Here is a 20,290-nt window from a genome sequence, read left to right on the forward strand (position 1 = left end):
TTATGAAACCTACTGGAAATCCTTGTATCTCATGAGAATATCAGTGATAATATAGTTAGCAAAAGGTCAGGGACAAGTCAGCAAAATAAAACAAAGTTTGGGATCTGATGCTGGGAAAAGGAACTCTGAGTCAGAGGTAATAAATGAAGTCTACTGTTCTTAGATATTTAAATATTGGCACATAAGTCAGCATCGATCTATATACTCAGAAGGAAGATGGTTTCCCATTAAAAAACAAGAAAGGATAAACAAAAATGTAGCAGCAAACTGAATGAATTCCTTAGTAGTTCAAGAGTATGTTGGTTGAAAAGAAAAACAAAGACAAAATATGGACAAAGTGAGTATGTGTGTGAATTAAATACCCCAGAGAACTCCTTGACTTGATGTTTGTCAAATGGAAGCTTTGAATTTGCGTTCCTAGAACATTATCCCATCACATAAAAACCATTTCTATGTATGTAAGTAAAGCAGTCTAAGTCTGCAACTCAAAGAAAAAAATACTCTCAGATCAGATTAAAATACCAGAAGGAGGGCTTTAGATCCTGATTATAATTTACTCTTCTGCGATACACATTTTGCAGAGGCTGGGAAGACCGCTAATGAAACAAAACCAAGTCAGAATCTTGATCCTCTCATAACATAGTAGCTTAAGGAGTTGCTAAAAAAGAAACGAATATTCCACCTCACATCAGCTGCATCAGATTCCCCACTTATTACTGGCACAGAATGCTTTGTCCAATCGTAGCCATGCTGTCTTCATGCTGAAGCATTATAGTTAAATACAGAGAAAGTCAAATGTAACTGACACAAGATCAAAGGTAATAAGGTGCTCAAAACAAGGGAACAAAACTACAAGGTTAAATCGCCAGGGAACTGCAGAAACTGTGCTATGACTGAAGAAATGCTACTGACCACAAATGGATTTCTTGGCAATAATTTTCCATATTCCATGAAGCAGGAACTGGGGAAGATTGCACACTGGGAAGAACTGCATCAGACAAGCTTAAAAACATAGCACAGTATAGCTTCAGCTTGGCAAGCTGGTAGATTCCAGGTGGAGTGAAACTGGCAATGCAATAGCCACTGCAATCTGCAGAACTAATACGAGCAATATCCAGTTTCAAGAAGAACTGCATGGTTGAGGTCAAAAATGGAATTTGGCCTTGGGAATGAAATTAATGTCGAAGTTCAGGAGAGCAAGTCAGATGAATGTTACAAAGCCTTATTTTTAGTCAAAAGGGTAGACTATAGTGTTTGAACCATTTTATAAATAGGAAACGTTCGGTCAGCCGGGCGCTGACAGGCAGAGAGATGAAAGATAGAGGGCTCATTGAATAAGTCAATATATCATTACTGCTCCCATCACAAGTGAAGTGGCAATGTAGCTGAGTTTTCCATAATGGCCCCAAATTAGGCATTCCAACAATAGAGGCTATGATGACTTCTGCAGCAGAGGAACTGACCCCATGACATCATTAAGCACTTGATATTAGGGCACCTCAGCAGAAGGCAACTTCCTTCCCTTCAAAAACTGGAAAGGCCCCCCAAATTCTATCTTTAACAACCATTTCAAATTTACTACCACTCTCAGAATAATTCATAAAGTCTAATCAGTTCAAATAAATGATCCTAAAAAGGTATCAGTATCTTTTACTTCATGAATGAGTAACATTTCAGGTTTTGCAAAACATAGGGAAGACTGAGGGCTAAGAAAGCAATGTAGAGGTATATCCTCATGCTCAGTATCTTTTAATGATTTAATCGAAAATGAATTAGATCTGTCCTCAACATGTTCTCAAGATCTCTTGGATTAAGCAGATTATTTAACAAGAAACATGTTTAAGCATGGTTTTGTAAAATGGTTGGTTGAATTAAAAACTGTGGCTTTTCACTCCGAGTATGCATGTCTGCAATTTCTAACTGCTCCAGCATATTTACCATTAAAGTATGTTTCTATTCTTCTATATATAAAAATCCAAGTGAAAAGCATGGTAGGATTCGACATTTGTAGAGATATACTCCTGTTCTTAATAGCATCTAAAAATTACAGATTAATTGATCTGCAGTGTGTTTCTGGACATGGGCATGAATTAAATGTATCAAACACTGGAAGAGTGGAAAATAATTAAACTTTTCCATATCCTGTTTGAAGAACAGTGAAATACACTATAGAATAAACTACAGAATAACTGTTTCCAAAGAAAGTTAGACCAGGAATGTTTTAGATCGTTGCCCATTTTTTTTAGTAGATGCACATTCTTTATCATTTCTCTAGCATTCAAAAGAAGTTCCCTTAGGAATGATCATATGATTAGAAAGGAAGAAATACTGTATGTGTGATGTTTGGGAGCTATTTAAAACCACACTAAGAGAAGCCCAGATAAAATGCATTCCCCATATTAGAAAAAGTACTGACTGCCAAGTCTAAAAAGATGCCTGTGCAGTTAAGAGCACAAGTAGAAGAAGCCATTAAAGGGGGGGGGGGCACGTCTTTTAAAAAGTTGATGGTCTGCTCCAATAAAGTGAACACACGGGAACACAGGGACTGGTAAAAAATAACTACATAACATTAAAAAAAAAGAAGTAGTAGTTGAGGAGTGAAATGTTAAAAGCATCAAGAGAAACGATTTATCTGGAACAAGGAACTAGCCAGAGAGGCAGTTGGGCCTTTAGATGACCAAAGAATAAAAGGATTGCTAAAGGAAGATGTGGAGATGGCACAGAAGCTAAATGAATATTTGGGGGGTACACGTGTCCAGGCCAGGGCAACTATTTTCAGGGAGGAAATCTGAAGAACTGAGTCAAATGTATTGGGGAAATTAAAAACAAGAAGTCTTGAGGTCCTGATGGCATACACTCAAGGGTTCTTGTTGATCTGCTTAGAAGTATAAGTAACTTGTCACTAAAAACTGTACTGGAAAGTACCAGAAGTTACACCAATTTTTAAAAGGGCTACATAGGAAAAACAGGGAGTTACAGACTAGTTCACTAATGTCTGTCCTAGACAAATTAGTAGAAACTATAATCAAAGACAGAATTATTAGGCCCAGAGAAGAACAAAGCCTGCAGCGGAAGTCCTGCTTCACCAACCTTTTGGAGTTCCTTGAAAAACCGAACAAACATGTAGATAATGGTGACCCAGTAGGAATTATATACTTGGATTTTCAAAAGGCTTTAAGGTATTTCACTAAAAACTCTTGAGTAAGCTTAGCAGTCATGGGGTAAGAAAATGGGTCACAGAGTAGGAATAAAAGGACAGTTCTCTCAATGGAGGGAAGAGAGCATTGTGGTACCACAAGGATCAGTACTGGGGCCAGTGCTATTTAAATTTTTTCATAAATGATATAGAACTGGGACTGAGGAATGCAGTAGACTTAGATGGACCATTGATATTATTCAGCATAGCTCTTCTTATGCTTTTATTGTTGGCACATAGTACCAGTCTATGTACCAAAAATAGTATTTCTGTATTCTGATCGTGTGAACTAGTTTTCAGTTCTCCATCATGGGACTAATAAAAGTAAAAATATAGATATATGATTCTGAAGAAAAATGTAAAGTAATATTTTTAAAAGTCTACTAAAACATATTTATTGAACTCCACAACAGCATTCCTGAGGAAATTCCAGCAACTTGCAAGAAAATAAAAATATAGTTTCCCTACATATTCCTGCCAATATATTTTTCAATACGTACATCCTCTGAATTTACTATCTGCATATTAACCTTGGGTCATTCTTGTTGGAGAGGATTCTACAGTGATTCAAGTTCCTGAATGTCTATTCATTGGCAACTTAAACAACAATACAGTCTTTTGGACAGTTATGCTCAATCTATTCAATGTATATTTGCTACTCCAGCGGGAAAGTTTGGTGTATCATACTATACTGCAAAGATATTGGCTAATTCTGCTTCAAGTTTATACTGAAGGCTGAAAATGAGAATGGCAATATTTTACATCATTGATGTCTACAACTGCCTACGTCTAACTGTCAAAGAGCCCCTACTCTCCTGGCCTTTCGTAAATGATTCAAAACTGAACTATTCAAAAAGGCATTTTACTCAAATGGGAGGGTTGTATCATAGGGATGGGATATCAGATGCTTCACTAATGAGTTAGGGGCCACCACCAGTGCTCTATGTCACTGAATGTCAGTCCTAGAATTGATTATGTGATGCTTCAGTATTTTTTTCTACTCTGTATTTGATTCTTGCTAATACTATGTCTTTTAAACTTGTATCAATTTACCCTATGGCATTGTTTATGGAAATGTTATTGATACTGTATTGAAATGTACTTGTTATTGATTGTACTAATCTCATACTGTGTAATCCGCCTTGAGTCTCAGTGAGAAAGGCGAACTGTAAATAAATAAATAAGTAAGTCCACTTTTGGCATAAAAATTAATTGAAAGGTATGCACATTCATTTATTTATTTAGCACAATTTTATGTCTCCTCTACAGGGCATCTACATAAAATAGTTTCAAAATCAAGAAAAAGCACCAATGCATTTCCATTCCCGAGTGGAAGCATGTCTCTTCTTCATTGTAAGAAGAAACTAAAACTGACCACTAGTTATATTGCTGTAGGCAGTATAGGCACAGTTTAAAACCCCAATTCTCTGTTATATAGGTACAAAGCATATTTTATTACAAAGAAGTATGGCTTTGCAGCAGTGTTGCTATGGTGCTAGACTAGAATCAGAAAGAACTCAACTGAAGTCTGCCATGGAAGCTCACTTTGGGCTCCTATCAGCTTATCCTATGTCACAGGGTTGCTGTTGTGAGGATATGGTGGGTGAGGGGACAACATTGTCAGCTGCTTTGGGTCTCCACTGGAGAGAAAATTGGGGCATAAATAAATATACGCTAGTTCCTAAAACACTGCAATCTAATTATACTAGCAAGCATATTAAAGGTATTTAGAGAAATAGAAATAAAAAAGAATTCTTACCTTGAGCAGGGTCTGGTGGGCCAAACTCTAGAGAATATCGCAGAATGAAATTGTTGTTCCACACGTACAGTTGATTATCTCTTGGATTGTAATCCACGGCAGCAATGTAATGATACATGTTGGGGAAAGGAATATCTACATATTCTCCTCTGCTTAATCTGGTGTTGTAAATGTAATCAATTGCGTTTTTGCCAGTGTCACTTTCATTGTCTTGGTATACTGATCGAACAACATAGAGAACCCCACATATCATAAAAGCATTGGATGCTGCTCGCTTGTCATACGTCGTTTCCCAAGTTGCTTCAAAACGTAGGGTATATGGATTCAGTTGGCTAATCACTATCATTCCATTGTTTTGTTCTGTAGCATAAATTACCCACAAACCGTTTTCATCAACAGCCAAATCAATATCAGTCTTGCCCCCCCATCTATAAGGAGAAGTGTCATGGTAGTTAGCATAATTTATAATAGCCTCTCCACTCTTAATTCTAGTTCTTAAGTCAAACTTTACGATGTTCCTGGTTCTTTCCTTGTTAAAAAAGACAGCACCATCGTATACCACAAATCCAGTACCATCCACTCGATTCGGAAGCTTATATGTTGTCTGCTGGCGTCCATTTTGGAAGTCCTCTAGAGAAGCATATTCTATCAGAGTATCGGTACGGTATGGAGTCCATGGCATGAAGTATATTTTATCTGCAGCCTGAAGAGGGTCTTTGCACCAGGCACCTGCCTTTTGCTCTGCTTCATATAAATTTGGAGAATCCACAACGGCTTTCAATGTCCCAGGGCAAACAAAAACTAGCAGTCCAAGAGAGAAGGAAGACAAGATTTCTGTAAAATTAAAATGTTCTTGCTACCAAATTAAGGCTAGGTTAACATAAGTTACTATATTGAAGAAAACATACTTTAACTGGCAACAGTGGTTGATAAATCATATGTAATTAATGCATGTAGTACCCTTTGAAATCAGTTTGTCTTGATTTTATCACAGTAACCAATATGTGGTATGTTTCCCTTTTATCTCCCGATGTTCTATGGCATACCAAAGTATCTGGAAATGCGGAACTATGCTTGCTTTTATAAAGTCATAAACTTTTTAAAAAATTGGAAGAATAAGAGTGTTTCAATGTATGACAAAATTAAAATAATAAAAAATAAAAATTAAATTTATAGAAATTGTAATTAGGAGCAACTAAAATAAAGGACAACTAAAGCAATGGATGGAACAGACCAGGAAGGAACCCTTGTAACTGTGGCATGCTATGGAGAGGGTTCTGGAAGCCAAGCAAGATGAGGTTTAAGTAACAAGAAGTATTCAAGGGTAAGAGAAAGGCAAGGAAAGAGAGAAAAGGAGGAAGAAAGCAAAGGGAGCATCCTTCCCAGAGCAGGTACGTCAGACAATAAATCCCACCACCTGCTTTAAGCAGCCAAGTCAGTTTATTGCAAAGTTGGTTTCTTTATGAGGTGTACGTATGAGATCCTGCTGATTATCATAGTATCAGTGTTGAGGGGAGGGAGGGGAGGAGGTTAACATCCATAAGGCACATAACAAGGAGCTAGGAGGGGTTGGACTATGTACATTATTTACCTTTTTGCTCCACTTCTATTTCAAGCATCGGAAGAAAAATGAAAAAAAGTGCAAGGGAAAAAAAAAGAAGATTAACACAAATTGACTATTAGGCGAAGATTAAATTAGTCAACAGATGTTTAACACAGGGAGAATAAGAACTGCACTAAACTGGATAAAGAGAAAACAGACAACAGGAAAACCTAGCAGGAGAAAGATTCTACAGTTACATAAGTGAATGTGGATCAATCATTTTAGTAGGTTAAAGAGGCAATACAGAAAATGCTGGGATGTAGTTTCACTTAGTCAACCTGAATAAATAATGAAAGACTTGACTAATGCATGATATACATACGCTTCCCATTCCCAAGCCCAAAGCAAAACCCTGACGATTTAATCTTTAAAAAACCTCCTTCTTTTAATATGCTCTGCACGTGTGTATGTGTTATATAGGTTTGAAAACAACAGATGTATGCATATACATTATTTCCTCACCACCACCACCACTGTCATTGAATGTTCTACTTCTATTTCTTGTAAGGAAGGTGACTGTTATGCATTTTATTTCTTAGGATTTTTTACTTTTGCAGAAAGTAACTTTTCAACCTTGGATTGCAAAGTTTATCTAAAAGAAGTAAGCATAAACTCTAGAAGAAAGAAGCAAAGCATAGTAAGTAACAAAAAAGGAGGAGAAGAACATTTAGAGCCCACAGATATCCTTCGGCATCGAACAAGCCCAAATTGGGAAGCTACTGACCAAAGCAAATCTTACCAAATATCATATTAGGCATCCAACCTGTCATCCCAATAAAACAAACATTTGAAGGGGGAAAAAGAATTACTTAGCAACCAAAAGTCATTCTTTACACGCCTTGATAAGAGAGTTCCAATAACGCAGAGCTTTCTCAGTTGTATAGCCTCTCCAATAATTTCATCAGTGGAAACTGTTAAGTGCGCGCGTAGCCTTGCATGAGTGAATCTATTTCTGTCCTTGAAATTAACAGGCATATGCAAGACCCCTGGGTTGGGGAAGAATATATAAACTATTTTGTGTCCAATAAATGGCAACTACAAAACTCTATTGCTAAATAGCTCTTAATATATTCCTTGGGAAAAGTGAGTGATATCAGTTTTTATGCATCAAGATCATGGTTATACAGCAAAAAAATTACATAAAATATACCTTACATGTTATGTTATGGAATAAATATGCTGCTATAGAAAATAGTATATTCTGACCTCCTTGATAATATATGATGTTATTTGAAGAGATCAAATTTCACAGCAGTACACCATGATCAATCATATGAATCTTTGCAAAATAAACCTCTTGCAACCCAGAAGAGTTCTGCATATCAGATGGTACAGTTAATTGCACTAGTCCTATTTAACTTCAGTGGCACAGCCAACTTTCTCTGGATTGTGTCCATTTTCTTTAGTGTTGACTGATATATGGCATGCTTTACATCAATTCAGCATCCAAGTAAATTAAATATATTTAAGTAAAGAGTACAAAAATTTGGAAGCCTTGTAATTTAGTGTTAATGAGCTCCTGGTGATTTTGTGCATGAGCTTATTACACATTACCCCACAAAAGAAGAATATTGTACCTGCTTAGAATAAATAATAGTGGCACAAAGGGACAAAGGCAAGAATAACAAAATATATTAGCGGCATGGCTGCTTTGGTTACACAATACAGCTGTACATTTTCAGGGGCAGATGGGTTTGCTAAAGTAAATGAAAACTGCAAAGTACAATCAGTACAACTAGAGAATAAAATACTTATTATTTTCCACTGAATTTCTGGGTCCAAGCAAGGCTTCAAATAAAATATCAAGCAGATGTAGAAAAGTGGTGCTTCTGATGCGCTTATTAATCCTAAAAGGGCTGACTTGGAGTATTCGAAGTATCAACATACATTGTGCAGTATAATTGAGAGAAATGTCAAGTGGGATGCTCTCAATTTCTCTGTAATTTAATCAATAACACTTTTATTCAAGGACAAAGCAATGCATTTTAGGCTTGTTTTAGAATTCTGATTTTAATGGCAATTCAGCTGAAGCACCTCAAAACATCTTTCTCGTTGAAAAGATTTAAGGGGAGAAAAATACTGGCAACAGATCTGATTTTTGAGAAACAAATGGAAGTGGCTAGTGATTGAGAATGTATTTTGGAGGACTGTGAGTATCAGCAAAGCTCCATCAGCTGGACATAATTTTCCCAGTCCCAATACTACCACATCTAATGCAGACCTGGAAGGTCTGTTCAAATTGTGTAAGGGTTTATATGGCATATGTCATGCCTCAGGTAGGGTGAGCCACTTTACGCTGCCACCACTCTGGGATTCAGAGTCCCTTGAGAAGGCTCAGAGTACCCTCCCAATCCTTCTTACCTCCTTAGCTTGGCCAATAAAGAGGCATGAGGCCCCAGCAGAGTAACAACAGAAGGATTTATTTACAAGGAGGTCAGTTAATAATAAACAATAAAGGTGCATTACCAACAACAGAAGGGTGAAAGTAAAATAAACAAAAGGCCCTAGCGTGACTGAACTCACTGTCCCTCTGTCTGCCAGGCCTGTCCTCTCACCCTACCCAGATGAGGGCCTCTCTCCCTAGCAGAAACCTCCTCTGGCCTGCTCCCTGGGAGAAAGAACACAGGCTTTTTTCTTCCCAGACTTATATAGCACTAGCCCCCTGTCTTCTGATTGGCCAAAAAGGGCACCAAAACGGCCCAGGGGCTTCTGGGAATTGTATGCAGACCTACTCCCACTGCTAACAGGCTTCTGAGGCCTTGCTAGGCCTTCCTGGCACAGCCAGATCATGACAGCATACAATACACAGAGCTCCAGCTTTTTGATACATATTATTTTAGGCTTCCCAGAGTAGGATGTAGCTGGGTTGAGATGATGACACAACTTGTACAGATGTTTTATTTTAATAATTTTAGATGGATAAGCCATCTGAACAATAGCTGGACTATAAGAACAATGCACTAACAACTGTAGTAAATATCTTACTACGCCAGATTTTCACTATTTCACAATTTATGTATTATAGGGGTAAAGGTGCCTGCCTGGCAGGCACCTTTTAAAAACAACAACAACAACGGAAGGCTTTAATGCTTCATTATGCTAGTATCATGGGCGGCTAGGAAAAGTTAGTACATTTACACTGGCTATGATAACTCTCTGAGGCAGAAACAGTGAAGTATTCTGTTGTCATGAAGCAGAGAAGTGAAAATTGTTAAAAGTAGGAGGAAATATAAGAAAGGATAGATGTTAGCCAAGAAAAAATGCAACTGTGTGCATTGGTTCTATGAAGCTGAGGACCGCTTTCCACAAAAGACTGAAATACATATAAACCTCTCAGGAGGAACTGGTCCACTGCATGAAAGCCCCGTATGTTCTGGTGGCAGGTGGGTCTGCCATGTTTTTAACTAGTGCTACTTCTGGGGTGACTGGAAAGTGTGAGAAAACATTTTTCCAACATCTATTCCCCTATCTCCCGTTTCCTTTTCCCTTTCAAAGGGGATATTTAGAATATTATAGGTATCCTTTTGGATCAAAAGCTAGATAGAAACCACTTTTAAAAACCTGTATTCAACTCCATGAATTTACAAGAAACAAAATAACTACCTTTCTTTCACTTTTGTTTAAATACACTACCAGTCTATGTCACATAGTAGTCTATAAATCAAAGTAAATAAATAAACTAAATGGATTTTATGGTTCCCTGGGATTTAAATGCTCTTTTCACCTTCCCAGACCCTGCAGTATTTCCAAGCATTCAAATGAAAATTGAGAAACCCTTTCTAATGTATCCTAATTAGAGATGGGCACAAACAGCAATATGAACTAAAAAAAGCCACGAACAGCCCAATCAGCTGTTCACGAACAAGCTGTTCGTGAGGCCCCATTCTAAATGGACAGGTGGTTGTTGCAAGCCTCGTTCCTTGCTCTTCGTCAAGGCAGACAATCTGGCACCTGCACAATTCCCCTGGCAACCAGAGGCAGGGATTGTCTGAACTCTGTCTGAACTCCTGCTGTTGTCGTGGAAACCCCAATCTAAGCCCAATTTAGCTTGATAGTCAGGTCTTCCTTTCAAGTGTGGAGCTCCAAATTTGTTACAAGGAAGCAAAGAGAAGGGGGGAGGGGGACTCCCAGCTCTGGTTTTGCAGACAGTGAGGGAGAGACAGTTGCTGTTGGCATTTTGAGAGAGAGACAGGGAGAGTGCATTGGAGCTTGAATTTTCTTTGTGTGTGGTGGCATAGGGATCTACCTCTTCAAGTTCCAGGGCTGCTGCCAGGCTCTGGGCCAAGCTATTATTTATTACTGGTACCTTTCCTGCTGCCTACTCAGGTAAGGTTTCTGGGAGTGGTATGGTAGGGATCTACCCCTTCAGGTTCCAGGGCTGCTGCCAGGCTCTGAGGCCAAGCTATTATTTATTATTGGTACATTTCCTGCTGCCTGCTCAGGTAGGGTTTCTGGGAGTGGTGTAGTAGTGATCTTGATGGCTGGAGAAGAGCCTGCTGGCCCCCACGAACAATGAACATGTTCGTGACAGGATCATGTTCGTCAGTGTTTTCTGTTCGTTGTTTGTGGATGGCAACGAACAACAAACACCATGTTCGGTTTTTTTTTCTGTTTGTGCCCATGTCTAACCCTAATAAACAAGCCACTAACTCTTTTCTGGAAAGTTACACGGTTATTTAGTGCTGCTGTTTGGTATACCATTACACACACACACACACACCACACACCAAAGCCTAAATGAAACCCTTAACTAGACTACACCAAAAAAGACATGCTGCATGATCATAACATGTTCTATGCAAGGATATATTTTGAAAATCATGCAAAACTACAACAATTTATAAATGAGCACAGAACAGTGCTGCAAGCTTATTGACTGGTATGTTTGCACAAGATCACATCACGCCAGTTTTGAAAGAGCTTCACTCTCTATTAATCAGTTTTCAAGCACAATTCAAAATACTAGTTCTTAAATTTAAAGATATGAATGGCCTGGGATCATGATACCTTAAGGACTGCCATCTCAACTGCCCAAACATTAAAATTTATCTCACAAATACTGCTTCACATGCCTCATTAACTGATGTGAGGTGAATGGCTGGCTACAAAGGTCTCTCTTGTTTCTCTCTTGTTTGTGGAACTACTTTTCACTACTATCAACCTGGTACTTTCTGTTCTAAGCTTCAACCCAAGAAATAATATTATCATATACCCAAGCATTGGTGATTGTTTTTTTTCTTTGATGGTGTATTTAGTGGTTACTACTGAATGATTAATATGCCTGTTCTTGCATAAGCTACTAACTGAATATGTATATTTCCTAGTTTTATCTGCTATATTGTATTTAAAAATAATGATGTTGCTTTTATTGTCCATTGTTTTAGTAATGTTTCTACTTATGGTTCAACTGGTTTTGATTGCTGATTGTTAAGTTGCATCATTTCCTCTTGTGTACTGGCTTGGGAGTCTTACAGATGAGAGACAGTATGGATGCATCCAAATGAATAAATAAGGAGGAGAAAAAGTTCATTCATCAACGGTCAAGTATAAGTCAATAATAAAAACTATGATTGGAGTTAATAAACTGCACAGCTGACCCTCTCAAGCTCCCTAATCAAGCTCAAAAGTGACTGCATTGAATAGCAACTGTACTAATAAAGAAGGAACACAGCAAAACATATGTATTTTCTGATAAGGACGATCTCTGCCCATGGCCTAGAACCTGAAATACACGATGGATTGTAAGTGCTTTTGTTAATTTCAGCACAGGAGACTGAAGTAGTTCACCACTGGAGCAAATAAACAAGATGCAAAACTTTAAAAGCAGTGTCTGAATGTGTAACATGTAACTGTCAAGCTTGCACAGCAGCAGCTGAATTTCTGAAATGAATTTCCACTGAAAGGGCTGAAATTTGAGTACTGAAAAGCATCCAGAGCTCTTGAGTTATACACAGAAAACTTCACAACTCTACAACAGAAAGAATGATAAATCTTACACATATATAACACAAAGATCACAGTGAAAACTTTGTTATCAGGCACTCATGAGGAATGGGGTTTTCCAGTTAATCAAATGTTCCACGTGTGTGTAAAATCTGTGTGGGATTAATCAAATGTGCCAGAGCTTATTGCTCTGCCCCACCTCCTATTCAGAGGAATTTGCAGCAACCAAACCTTACCCCACTGAAAATACAATGGCAACAGCCCCAACAGCTGGTGGGACACTTCCTCTTCCCCCAAGGCACGGATCCATCCTGTACAACAAGCAGACAAGACAGCCCTCCAGCAGAGCTAGCTGCCAACACCTTGAGGAAGGCTGAGTGCGAAGGAGGCACCTGAGAATGACGTCAGCTGGCAGGGCCAGCTGTCAGAAGTCCAACAGTAGTCCGAGACATCATGTTGGCTGGCAAGTTAGAAGTAGGGTGTGCATATGCCTGATGCAGGGGTATGGCAGCTGAGGGGGAGAAGCATTTGGGATAATCAAGCGCTGGATAACAAAGCTTTTTACTGTATTTGGAGTTTAAGGAGAGAAAAAAGATTAATAAGGATATGTAGGAATATTCACACAAGTATATAAAGCTGATTGGGAATGTATAGTTAAATACATACAGTCAACTTTATAGTTAAATATTTTTAAAGGCTGTCACAAAGATGTGACAGCCTTTGGGACCACTACTCTAAGCTACCATTTGGACACTCAATTCTCGGCTTTGTAAACCCTGAAAATCCAGTCTAGATATGGGCTATCTAGTTCCTTGCATTTTCATAATAATTATTCAAGAATTCACTGACTGGATGATGTTTATATTATTTGGTATTTCTCTATCATGTGATAAATAACAGAGATGTTGTTTACATCTCTAAGGTACAGGAATCTAAATGATTAATCTACACACTGCCTGACATATGCATATAAGAGAACTGAATTACTACCCAACAATATGAGTTTTCTTAAATCTTCCAATATAAGTTTTCTTAAATCTTCCAATATGAGTTTTCTTAAATCTTCTGCAGGATATAATAGGGTCTTTAGTACAGAGCCAAAAAATACATTCCTATCCTTCATGCATGACAGAGGCATGCTAGTCCCAGAGTTTCTGCTGATATTTTCTCCAAATCTAAAAAAGTAGCAAGGTGAAATCCTATTTAGTGAGCTGATGGGTTGTTGAGAGAGGATGTAAAATCCTGCACTCAGCTACGTATTCTTAACTGAATTCAAAATATGCAAAAGCATGCAAGTCAGTGCAGGATTGCTGCCAATGTTTGTATATTTAAATATTATACCACTCTATTATCATTTGACCACGTAATACAAACAAGAAAATATCATTATTCACCAATATTAACTCACATTAAGCATCTATCTATTTAAGCTCTGAATTTGATGCATGAATCGGGAAAGGCTGTGATTCATCTCAGCCCTTCCCAAAGCAACCAAGAAGAGTACTATAAGAGAACATGTAATAAGCAATATATGTATATATTTTTTTCAAAAGGAGTAAAGTTAAGAGTTCTGCATAGGCAAAGCTGTGCAGAGTGTCCTTCTGTTAACTGCAAAAGAAACAACTTTCTTGATAGATAGGAAAACCCAATCAGCAGGACATATCCACACTTGTCTCCCTAAAACAGCATAGAAATTGATCTGAAATCTGAAAATAATACTTGCATAATTTTTGTTTTATATTGCCTCATCCTACAGGAACAGGCCCAAGGAAATGCAAACATCTTGGCGTTTTGGCCTTATGTCTTGAAATTAGAGTCACTGCCTTTTTCTGGGAATTTAGGAATAGAAATCATGATCTTAATGTAGAGGTGACTTTGTGAAACAAAATGGTTTTTGTTAGATAGGGAAAATAACATTCCTCCTCAAAAGTGCTACACAAAGAATGGTTACAGTAAGCTACCAATGAAAGACACAGGAGGACAGATACTAACGTCAGCATACACAGTAGGCTTCCAATCCTACAGAAGGCACAGAAAAATAAAATCACAACAAGCATCCATTCCACAATGATACTAGAATAGATAGCAAGAATGAAAGGAAAAGATGATCTGTGTTTGGCCTTTGACTCAGTAAAGCTAATGCAGTGATTTAGTATTGAGCACTGCCTAGATGCTTTAGATTAGTTTGTGTTTTAAAGTGCACAACTAAATAAGTAGATTCTTGATATAACGTTTTAGAAATAGTTCAGTCCTTGGATTTATGATTCATCAGCAGCACCAACCCTAATGCGCTACATCTCATGGAAGGTGTGTTCTCTCTAAACACACACAAGCTCAAAAATACTGTTGGTTTTTTTTTAAGTTTGAAGGGCTGCTGTGTATTAAGAACATTAATCTCACATTTATAATAAATGGAAGCACAATCAATGCACTGCTAAAGTTTACTGTTACAAGCAATGACCTTCCTCTAATGGAAAATGAGGCTAAGCGAGAATTTTATTTTGAGGAACAGCATTATGAAGGAGAAAACAAAAGCTCTTCAGAAACGGGATGAATCAGCTCAGGCAGGCGGGACAAGTCTTATGGACTGCATAGTGGCTGCCAAAGCTTTTCCCTTCTGCAGATGGGAAGCAATGCTAAGAACACAGGGGAAAAATATTATATATTATCTATCACAGTACAGCATATCTCTGAATGTGATATTTCAAAGTGTGAAATTCTGCAAGTTAAAAAAAAGATTGAATGTAAAATGCTGTAAAAGCGATTGTGAAGTACTAAGCTCTTGAGCTTCTATACAAACACTTTAAACAAACCCTACCAAATCAAATAATAATTATGGAAAGAGTCCCTAAATATTTCCATGGAACTTACTCTAACACAAACACTGAAGTTACCACAGCAGGGAGTCTTTTCAAACTGCTAAAGATTAAAATGGAAGCCAGTGGTTTCTTTAGAAAACTACAAGCCAAGCCAATTTGTCAGGAACTGGTATTGGGCAAAAGTACAAATTCCTATCTAGTCTTTTGAATAGCTAATTCAAGTTTGTTTTTGTGGAAAATCAACCCTAGTAGCCTTAAAAGCCAAACACTTAAGAACACAGACAGACACTTGGCCAGCATTACATTATGGCTCCTTTCCACACTTTGTGAAGCTAATTGGAGGCCCTAGTTTGTAAGTGCTCTGCATGCATAATGGTTTTAAGGCCATAAACGTATGCTCTTTTTGTGAATGTAGCATGGTTCCAGCATCAGTTGTGAGAACTAGAGGAAGTGAACAAGAACAAATAGCATGTACTTACTGTAGGGGACACATTCATATTGGACTTCGAGGTATTTGTATGTTCCAGGGCAAGGATCAGGAAACACATCTGATCCAGTAACTACTATGCACTGAGTTCGATTGTTGCACCTGTAAGAGGGAACAGAAAGAAAAGTAATTAATTTAACTAAAATAAATTTAGCAAACATTTATTTGCTTTATTTATGTTCCACTTTTCTTCACAATGGGGACCTACAGTGCCTTAAAACATTCTCCTTGGTTCATTGTATCCTCAGGACAACAATATGAAGTAGGTTAGGCTGAGAGCGCATGGCCAGCCCAAAGGCACTGAGCAGACTTCCATGGCAGAGTGGGGATTCGAACCTGGGTCTCCCAGGTCCTAGGCAAACATTCTAACCACTATGAAAATCTTATCTGTTGAATAGTAGATTTGATTGTGACTTTGTGGAAAATCAACCCTAGGCAGGCAGGCAGGCAGGCAGGCAGGCAGGCATCTTGGTTATTGCTTTTTGCATACGACCAGGGAAAACTGCAAATGCATGATGCCCTGTAATAAGAACTTGTATAAAAAATAAGAACGATAATCAAAAGCTGTTGATTTGTACAAGTCTGATGTTTTGCAGAAGGATATAACAGAATCTAGGCTTGATTTTTCTTTTAATGACATAATCATTTAAAATTATGTGAGGCACAACTAGTTAAAATGAAAACAAAGCAAAACAAAACTATCCTTTGCTCTAAAAGCAAAGGAAGGAGGAAAGTTAAAAAGATCGGAAACAGTTTGGTGACTAAACAAAGAAAGCTTGGCTGATCTCCTGGGTGAGTTCTGTTTGTCAGTAAACTGAAGGAAAGGAAGCCAGATCTTAAAATAATAGTCTAGCCTTTGACTCCAGCTGTACATCAACTCCAGCATTACTACTACTTCCCACACTACTGAATACCCTTGCACAAGTTGAGGCGATCTGTCTTGTGTCAGGAAGCTTCTAACATCTGTCTTCTGCCAACAGGTGCAAGATCAAGCTGTATTTTAAATTCATGCTGCTGTGCAAATATTAAAGCCAGACCAACTGTAAAATTTCCATATGACTTTAGAACCACTCTACTCGATGGCTTAGGAAGAGACTCTGGTTTAGAATTCTGTGAAGGGCATCAGGAATGGCACAGATTCCTTTCACAGCCAGTAACACTACAGATCTCATGCTAGGAGTGCTTTTTGTATCTGCAATATACATATGTATATACAATATACATATAGCAGCAATAGACATATATCTTGCAATAATTAGCAATGCTATCAATTTTCTCATTCCTTCTAGTTTGAACTGAAAAAAATCCCATTTTGATTTTGTGTGAATCACACCTCAAGGCTTTATTTTATACCAACTGATGTTTCCTCATGCCAAATTTACCCTGTGAATGTTAACAACATACTTAGCAAATGTATTTTCGGTCAGTTGCATACTATTGTGTATTAGGGTTTCCAGCCTCCAGGTGGTAGCATGACTCACCCAGGCCCAGCTGCTTACTATTATTCAACAGTGGCCGCACCATGAAAGCCAGGGTAGTGGTTAGAGTATAAGACTAAGATATGAAAAGGCCTAGGTTCAAATCCCTACTCTGCTGTGAAAGATCAATGAGGAACTCCGGGCCAGTCACACTGTTCTCATAAGAACCTTGTGAGGTAGGTTAAATTGAGAGTGTGTGTGGATGAGAAGAGAAAGCTTTAATCTGCTTTGGTCCCCACTGTGGAGAAAAGTGGGGTTATATATGAAGGAAATAAGTACAGCTGAGGATGGGGGGATAGTTAAAAGGTAGATTAGCTGGAAGGTAGGATGGACAGAAGGAAGCAGGGAAAAGTATGTGGGGGCTGCCAGGGGAAGGGAAATAAGAAACAGTATGAGGAGCCCTGTGAGTTTCTTATCATGCAACTGGGCCAGCTGTACAACTTGCCCAGAATTTTCCCATGGAGAGGTTATAGGGGAAGGGGGAAAAGGAAATAGAGGGAGGGGGGAAAAATGAGAGGCCCCCTGCAAATCCTTGCAGGGATTCAGGAGAGAATGGAATCCCTCTCCCCAAACCAAAGTGAAGCAAGGGAACTAACGTCGCATCAGAGAATCACACCCATTCCACTCAAACTAAGCTGAAGCAAGCAACACTGTTGCAATTTAGCCCAACATAACCAGTGTCATTCATAGCAGCCAGGCACTGGGTTCACCAGAAACAAGCAGTACCCAGCCACAAGCACAAGGCATACCCTTGCTTCAGTTTGCTTCTGCTAGGCTAAGTTCCAACCGTGGGTTCTACAGATAACAGTCAGGAGCAGGTTCCCTCCAAATATGATGAAGTCTGGTCGAAAAATGACCCCTCTGAATTGACTGGATAGCCCCCAAAGTGATTTTCCCATAATAATAATGGCAATTTTTTTGGAAATAGCAGAACTGAATTAGAGAATCAATTCAGAATTCAGGGAATTCCAATTTTTTCCTCAAATTCAGTAAAAAAAAATAGGATTTACTGTATTTTGGGGGGGGGGGTGTACACCCTTAATGCTGATCTTGTGTGATTGAGATATGAAAGGCCTAGATTCAAATCCTCAAAGGTAACACTTTTAAAAAGGTTGCATTTGTTCTCCCACCAAGTTAATGAGCCCACTATCCCTTTTGTGGGATAGACAATTTGTGGTTTGGGGAGAATGTTGATAATTTAAACTTTGCATGAACCAGTTTTGAAGATCTTGTATATTTAACCTTGCAAATGGGACCACCACCATGGTAGATTCTCTAAGATCCAGCAACTTCTATATACAAAAAAAAAAAAAAAAGACTGGAAATGCTGTCTCTTAAAAGTATGAGCTAATTTTTTTGATTTTGAGCGTCCTATCCCTTGGAAGGGTAGCTATTCCCTTGTTCGTATCTAACACTCTCCCTACATTCGTTGCCAACCGAGACGGTGACAGTTTAGATTTTTCCACATTTATGACCAATCCTAGGTGATTACAAGCATTAGTCACCAACTGGACATGAGATGAGAGTTGTTCTTCTGAAGGTGCAGCAATAAGCCAGTCATCTAAGTAGGGAAAAATGGTTTGCCACAGTGATCTGAAGTGTGCCATCACTGGTGCCATACATTTGGTGAATACCCTGGGCGCAGTGAAAATGCCAAATGGTAGTACAGTGTACTGATAATACACATCATTATATTTAAAACGAAGAAATTTCCTATGATCCTTATGGATGACTATATGGAAATTTGTGTCCTTAAGATCAAGGGCCACAATTCAACTATTTGGTACAAGCAGGGCTAAGTTGGCTTGAAGGGTTACTATCTGGAATTTTGTTACCTTAAGGAATGAATTGAGATCACGAAGGTCATGTATAGGCCTAAGGCCGCCATCCTTCTTAAGAACAAGAAAAAATATAGAAAAGAACCCATACTGTGACTCCCCCTCAGGGACCACCTGTATTTCCCCCCTTTGAAGGAGGGACTGAATTTCAGATGCCAGTTGGGGAAGAATATTATTGACTGCATGTTCAGGCAGTTGACATTGTGATAATTCTTTAAATTGAAGTCTTTAGCTTGGTGTCATTATGGACAAGACCCAAGTGTCTGATGTTATGGACATTCAAATAGGCACAAAGGCAGACAATCTGTCCTTGTAAGACAGGTTGGCCAAAGTGACTTCTGTGCAGAGTCAGAACTGCTTGGTCTGTTCCTGTTCCTTGCGCTGGTGTGATGGTCAAGAGGGTTTTGGTATTGAGTGTGTTCTTCTCCTTAACTTTGAAGGTGGTGCACTTTATGGATGTTGTTGAGTGGCATGGTCCTGAAACGAGTAGTACCTTTGAGATCTTCCGAATTGGTAACTATACCTCAGGAATTAGCAAGGCTTGAAAGGCTGCTGCTCTGATGTAGTGACACATAGTGACTTAGCAGCCAGCTTGTTGTTCTTCTTTTGAGACAGGACTTTGTCCAGCTTAGTGGGAAATAAAGATGTGCCCTCAAAGGGCAGTTCCTCTACCTTCACCCTTGAATCCCAGGATGAAGCTGTTGAATGAAGCCAGGAGTGGTGTCTGATGAGGACTGTGCCTGCCAGTCCTCTGGCAGAGGACTTCACAGTATGTTTCTCTGCACTCACTTGAAAAGGCAGATGGCTTCTGATTGTGGAAGGTTTACTAACGGCTTTTTGTTCTCAGACAAAGATTCTGTATAGGATGACAATTTCTCCCACAGATAGAGTAGGCAGGCCTCCATGATAGTTTGGTAACTTCCTATTTTTACATTGTGGGGCAAGACAGTATTGACTTTGTTCCATGGAGTCCAGCTTTCTTGCTTCTCTATTGGTGGGTGCTGTGGGATCCACTTTCTATGCCTTGCCTGGATTTCTTCTCGTGACTAGAGAGGAGGGTAGGTGGTATATGCTCAAGGAGGACCACGTACCCTGCTTTATTTTATACCGTTGGTCTATTTTCCTAGAGGTAGGTGGCAAGGCAGCAGATTTCGCCCATACCTCACT

The 20,290-nt window shown here is 38.7% G+C and overlaps 1 protein-coding gene across 3 annotated transcripts in view; it reads right to left on the reverse strand.

Moving 5' to 3' along the window:
• Nucleotides 1-20,290, reverse strand: part of ADGRL2 (adhesion G protein-coupled receptor L2) — a 223,424-nt gene that overhangs the window by 49,816 nt on the left and 153,318 nt on the right. For all 3 annotated transcript variants that reach the window (XM_054979622.1, XM_054979620.1, XM_054979621.1), the window contains exons 4-5: nt 15,800-15,909; nt 4,956-5,756 (exon numbers count right to left, since the gene is read on the reverse strand). In XM_054979622.1, the coding sequence (XP_054835597.1) occupies nt 4,956-5,756; nt 15,800-15,909 (911 nt within the window). The remainder of the gene's footprint in view (nt 1-4,955; nt 5,757-15,799; nt 15,910-20,290) is intronic.

Source organism: Eublepharis macularius, chromosome 5, assembly GCF_028583425.1.
Source record: "Eublepharis macularius isolate TG4126 chromosome 5, MPM_Emac_v1.0, whole genome shotgun sequence".
Lineage (NCBI taxonomy): Eukaryota > Metazoa > Chordata > Lepidosauria > Squamata > Eublepharidae > Eublepharis > Eublepharis macularius.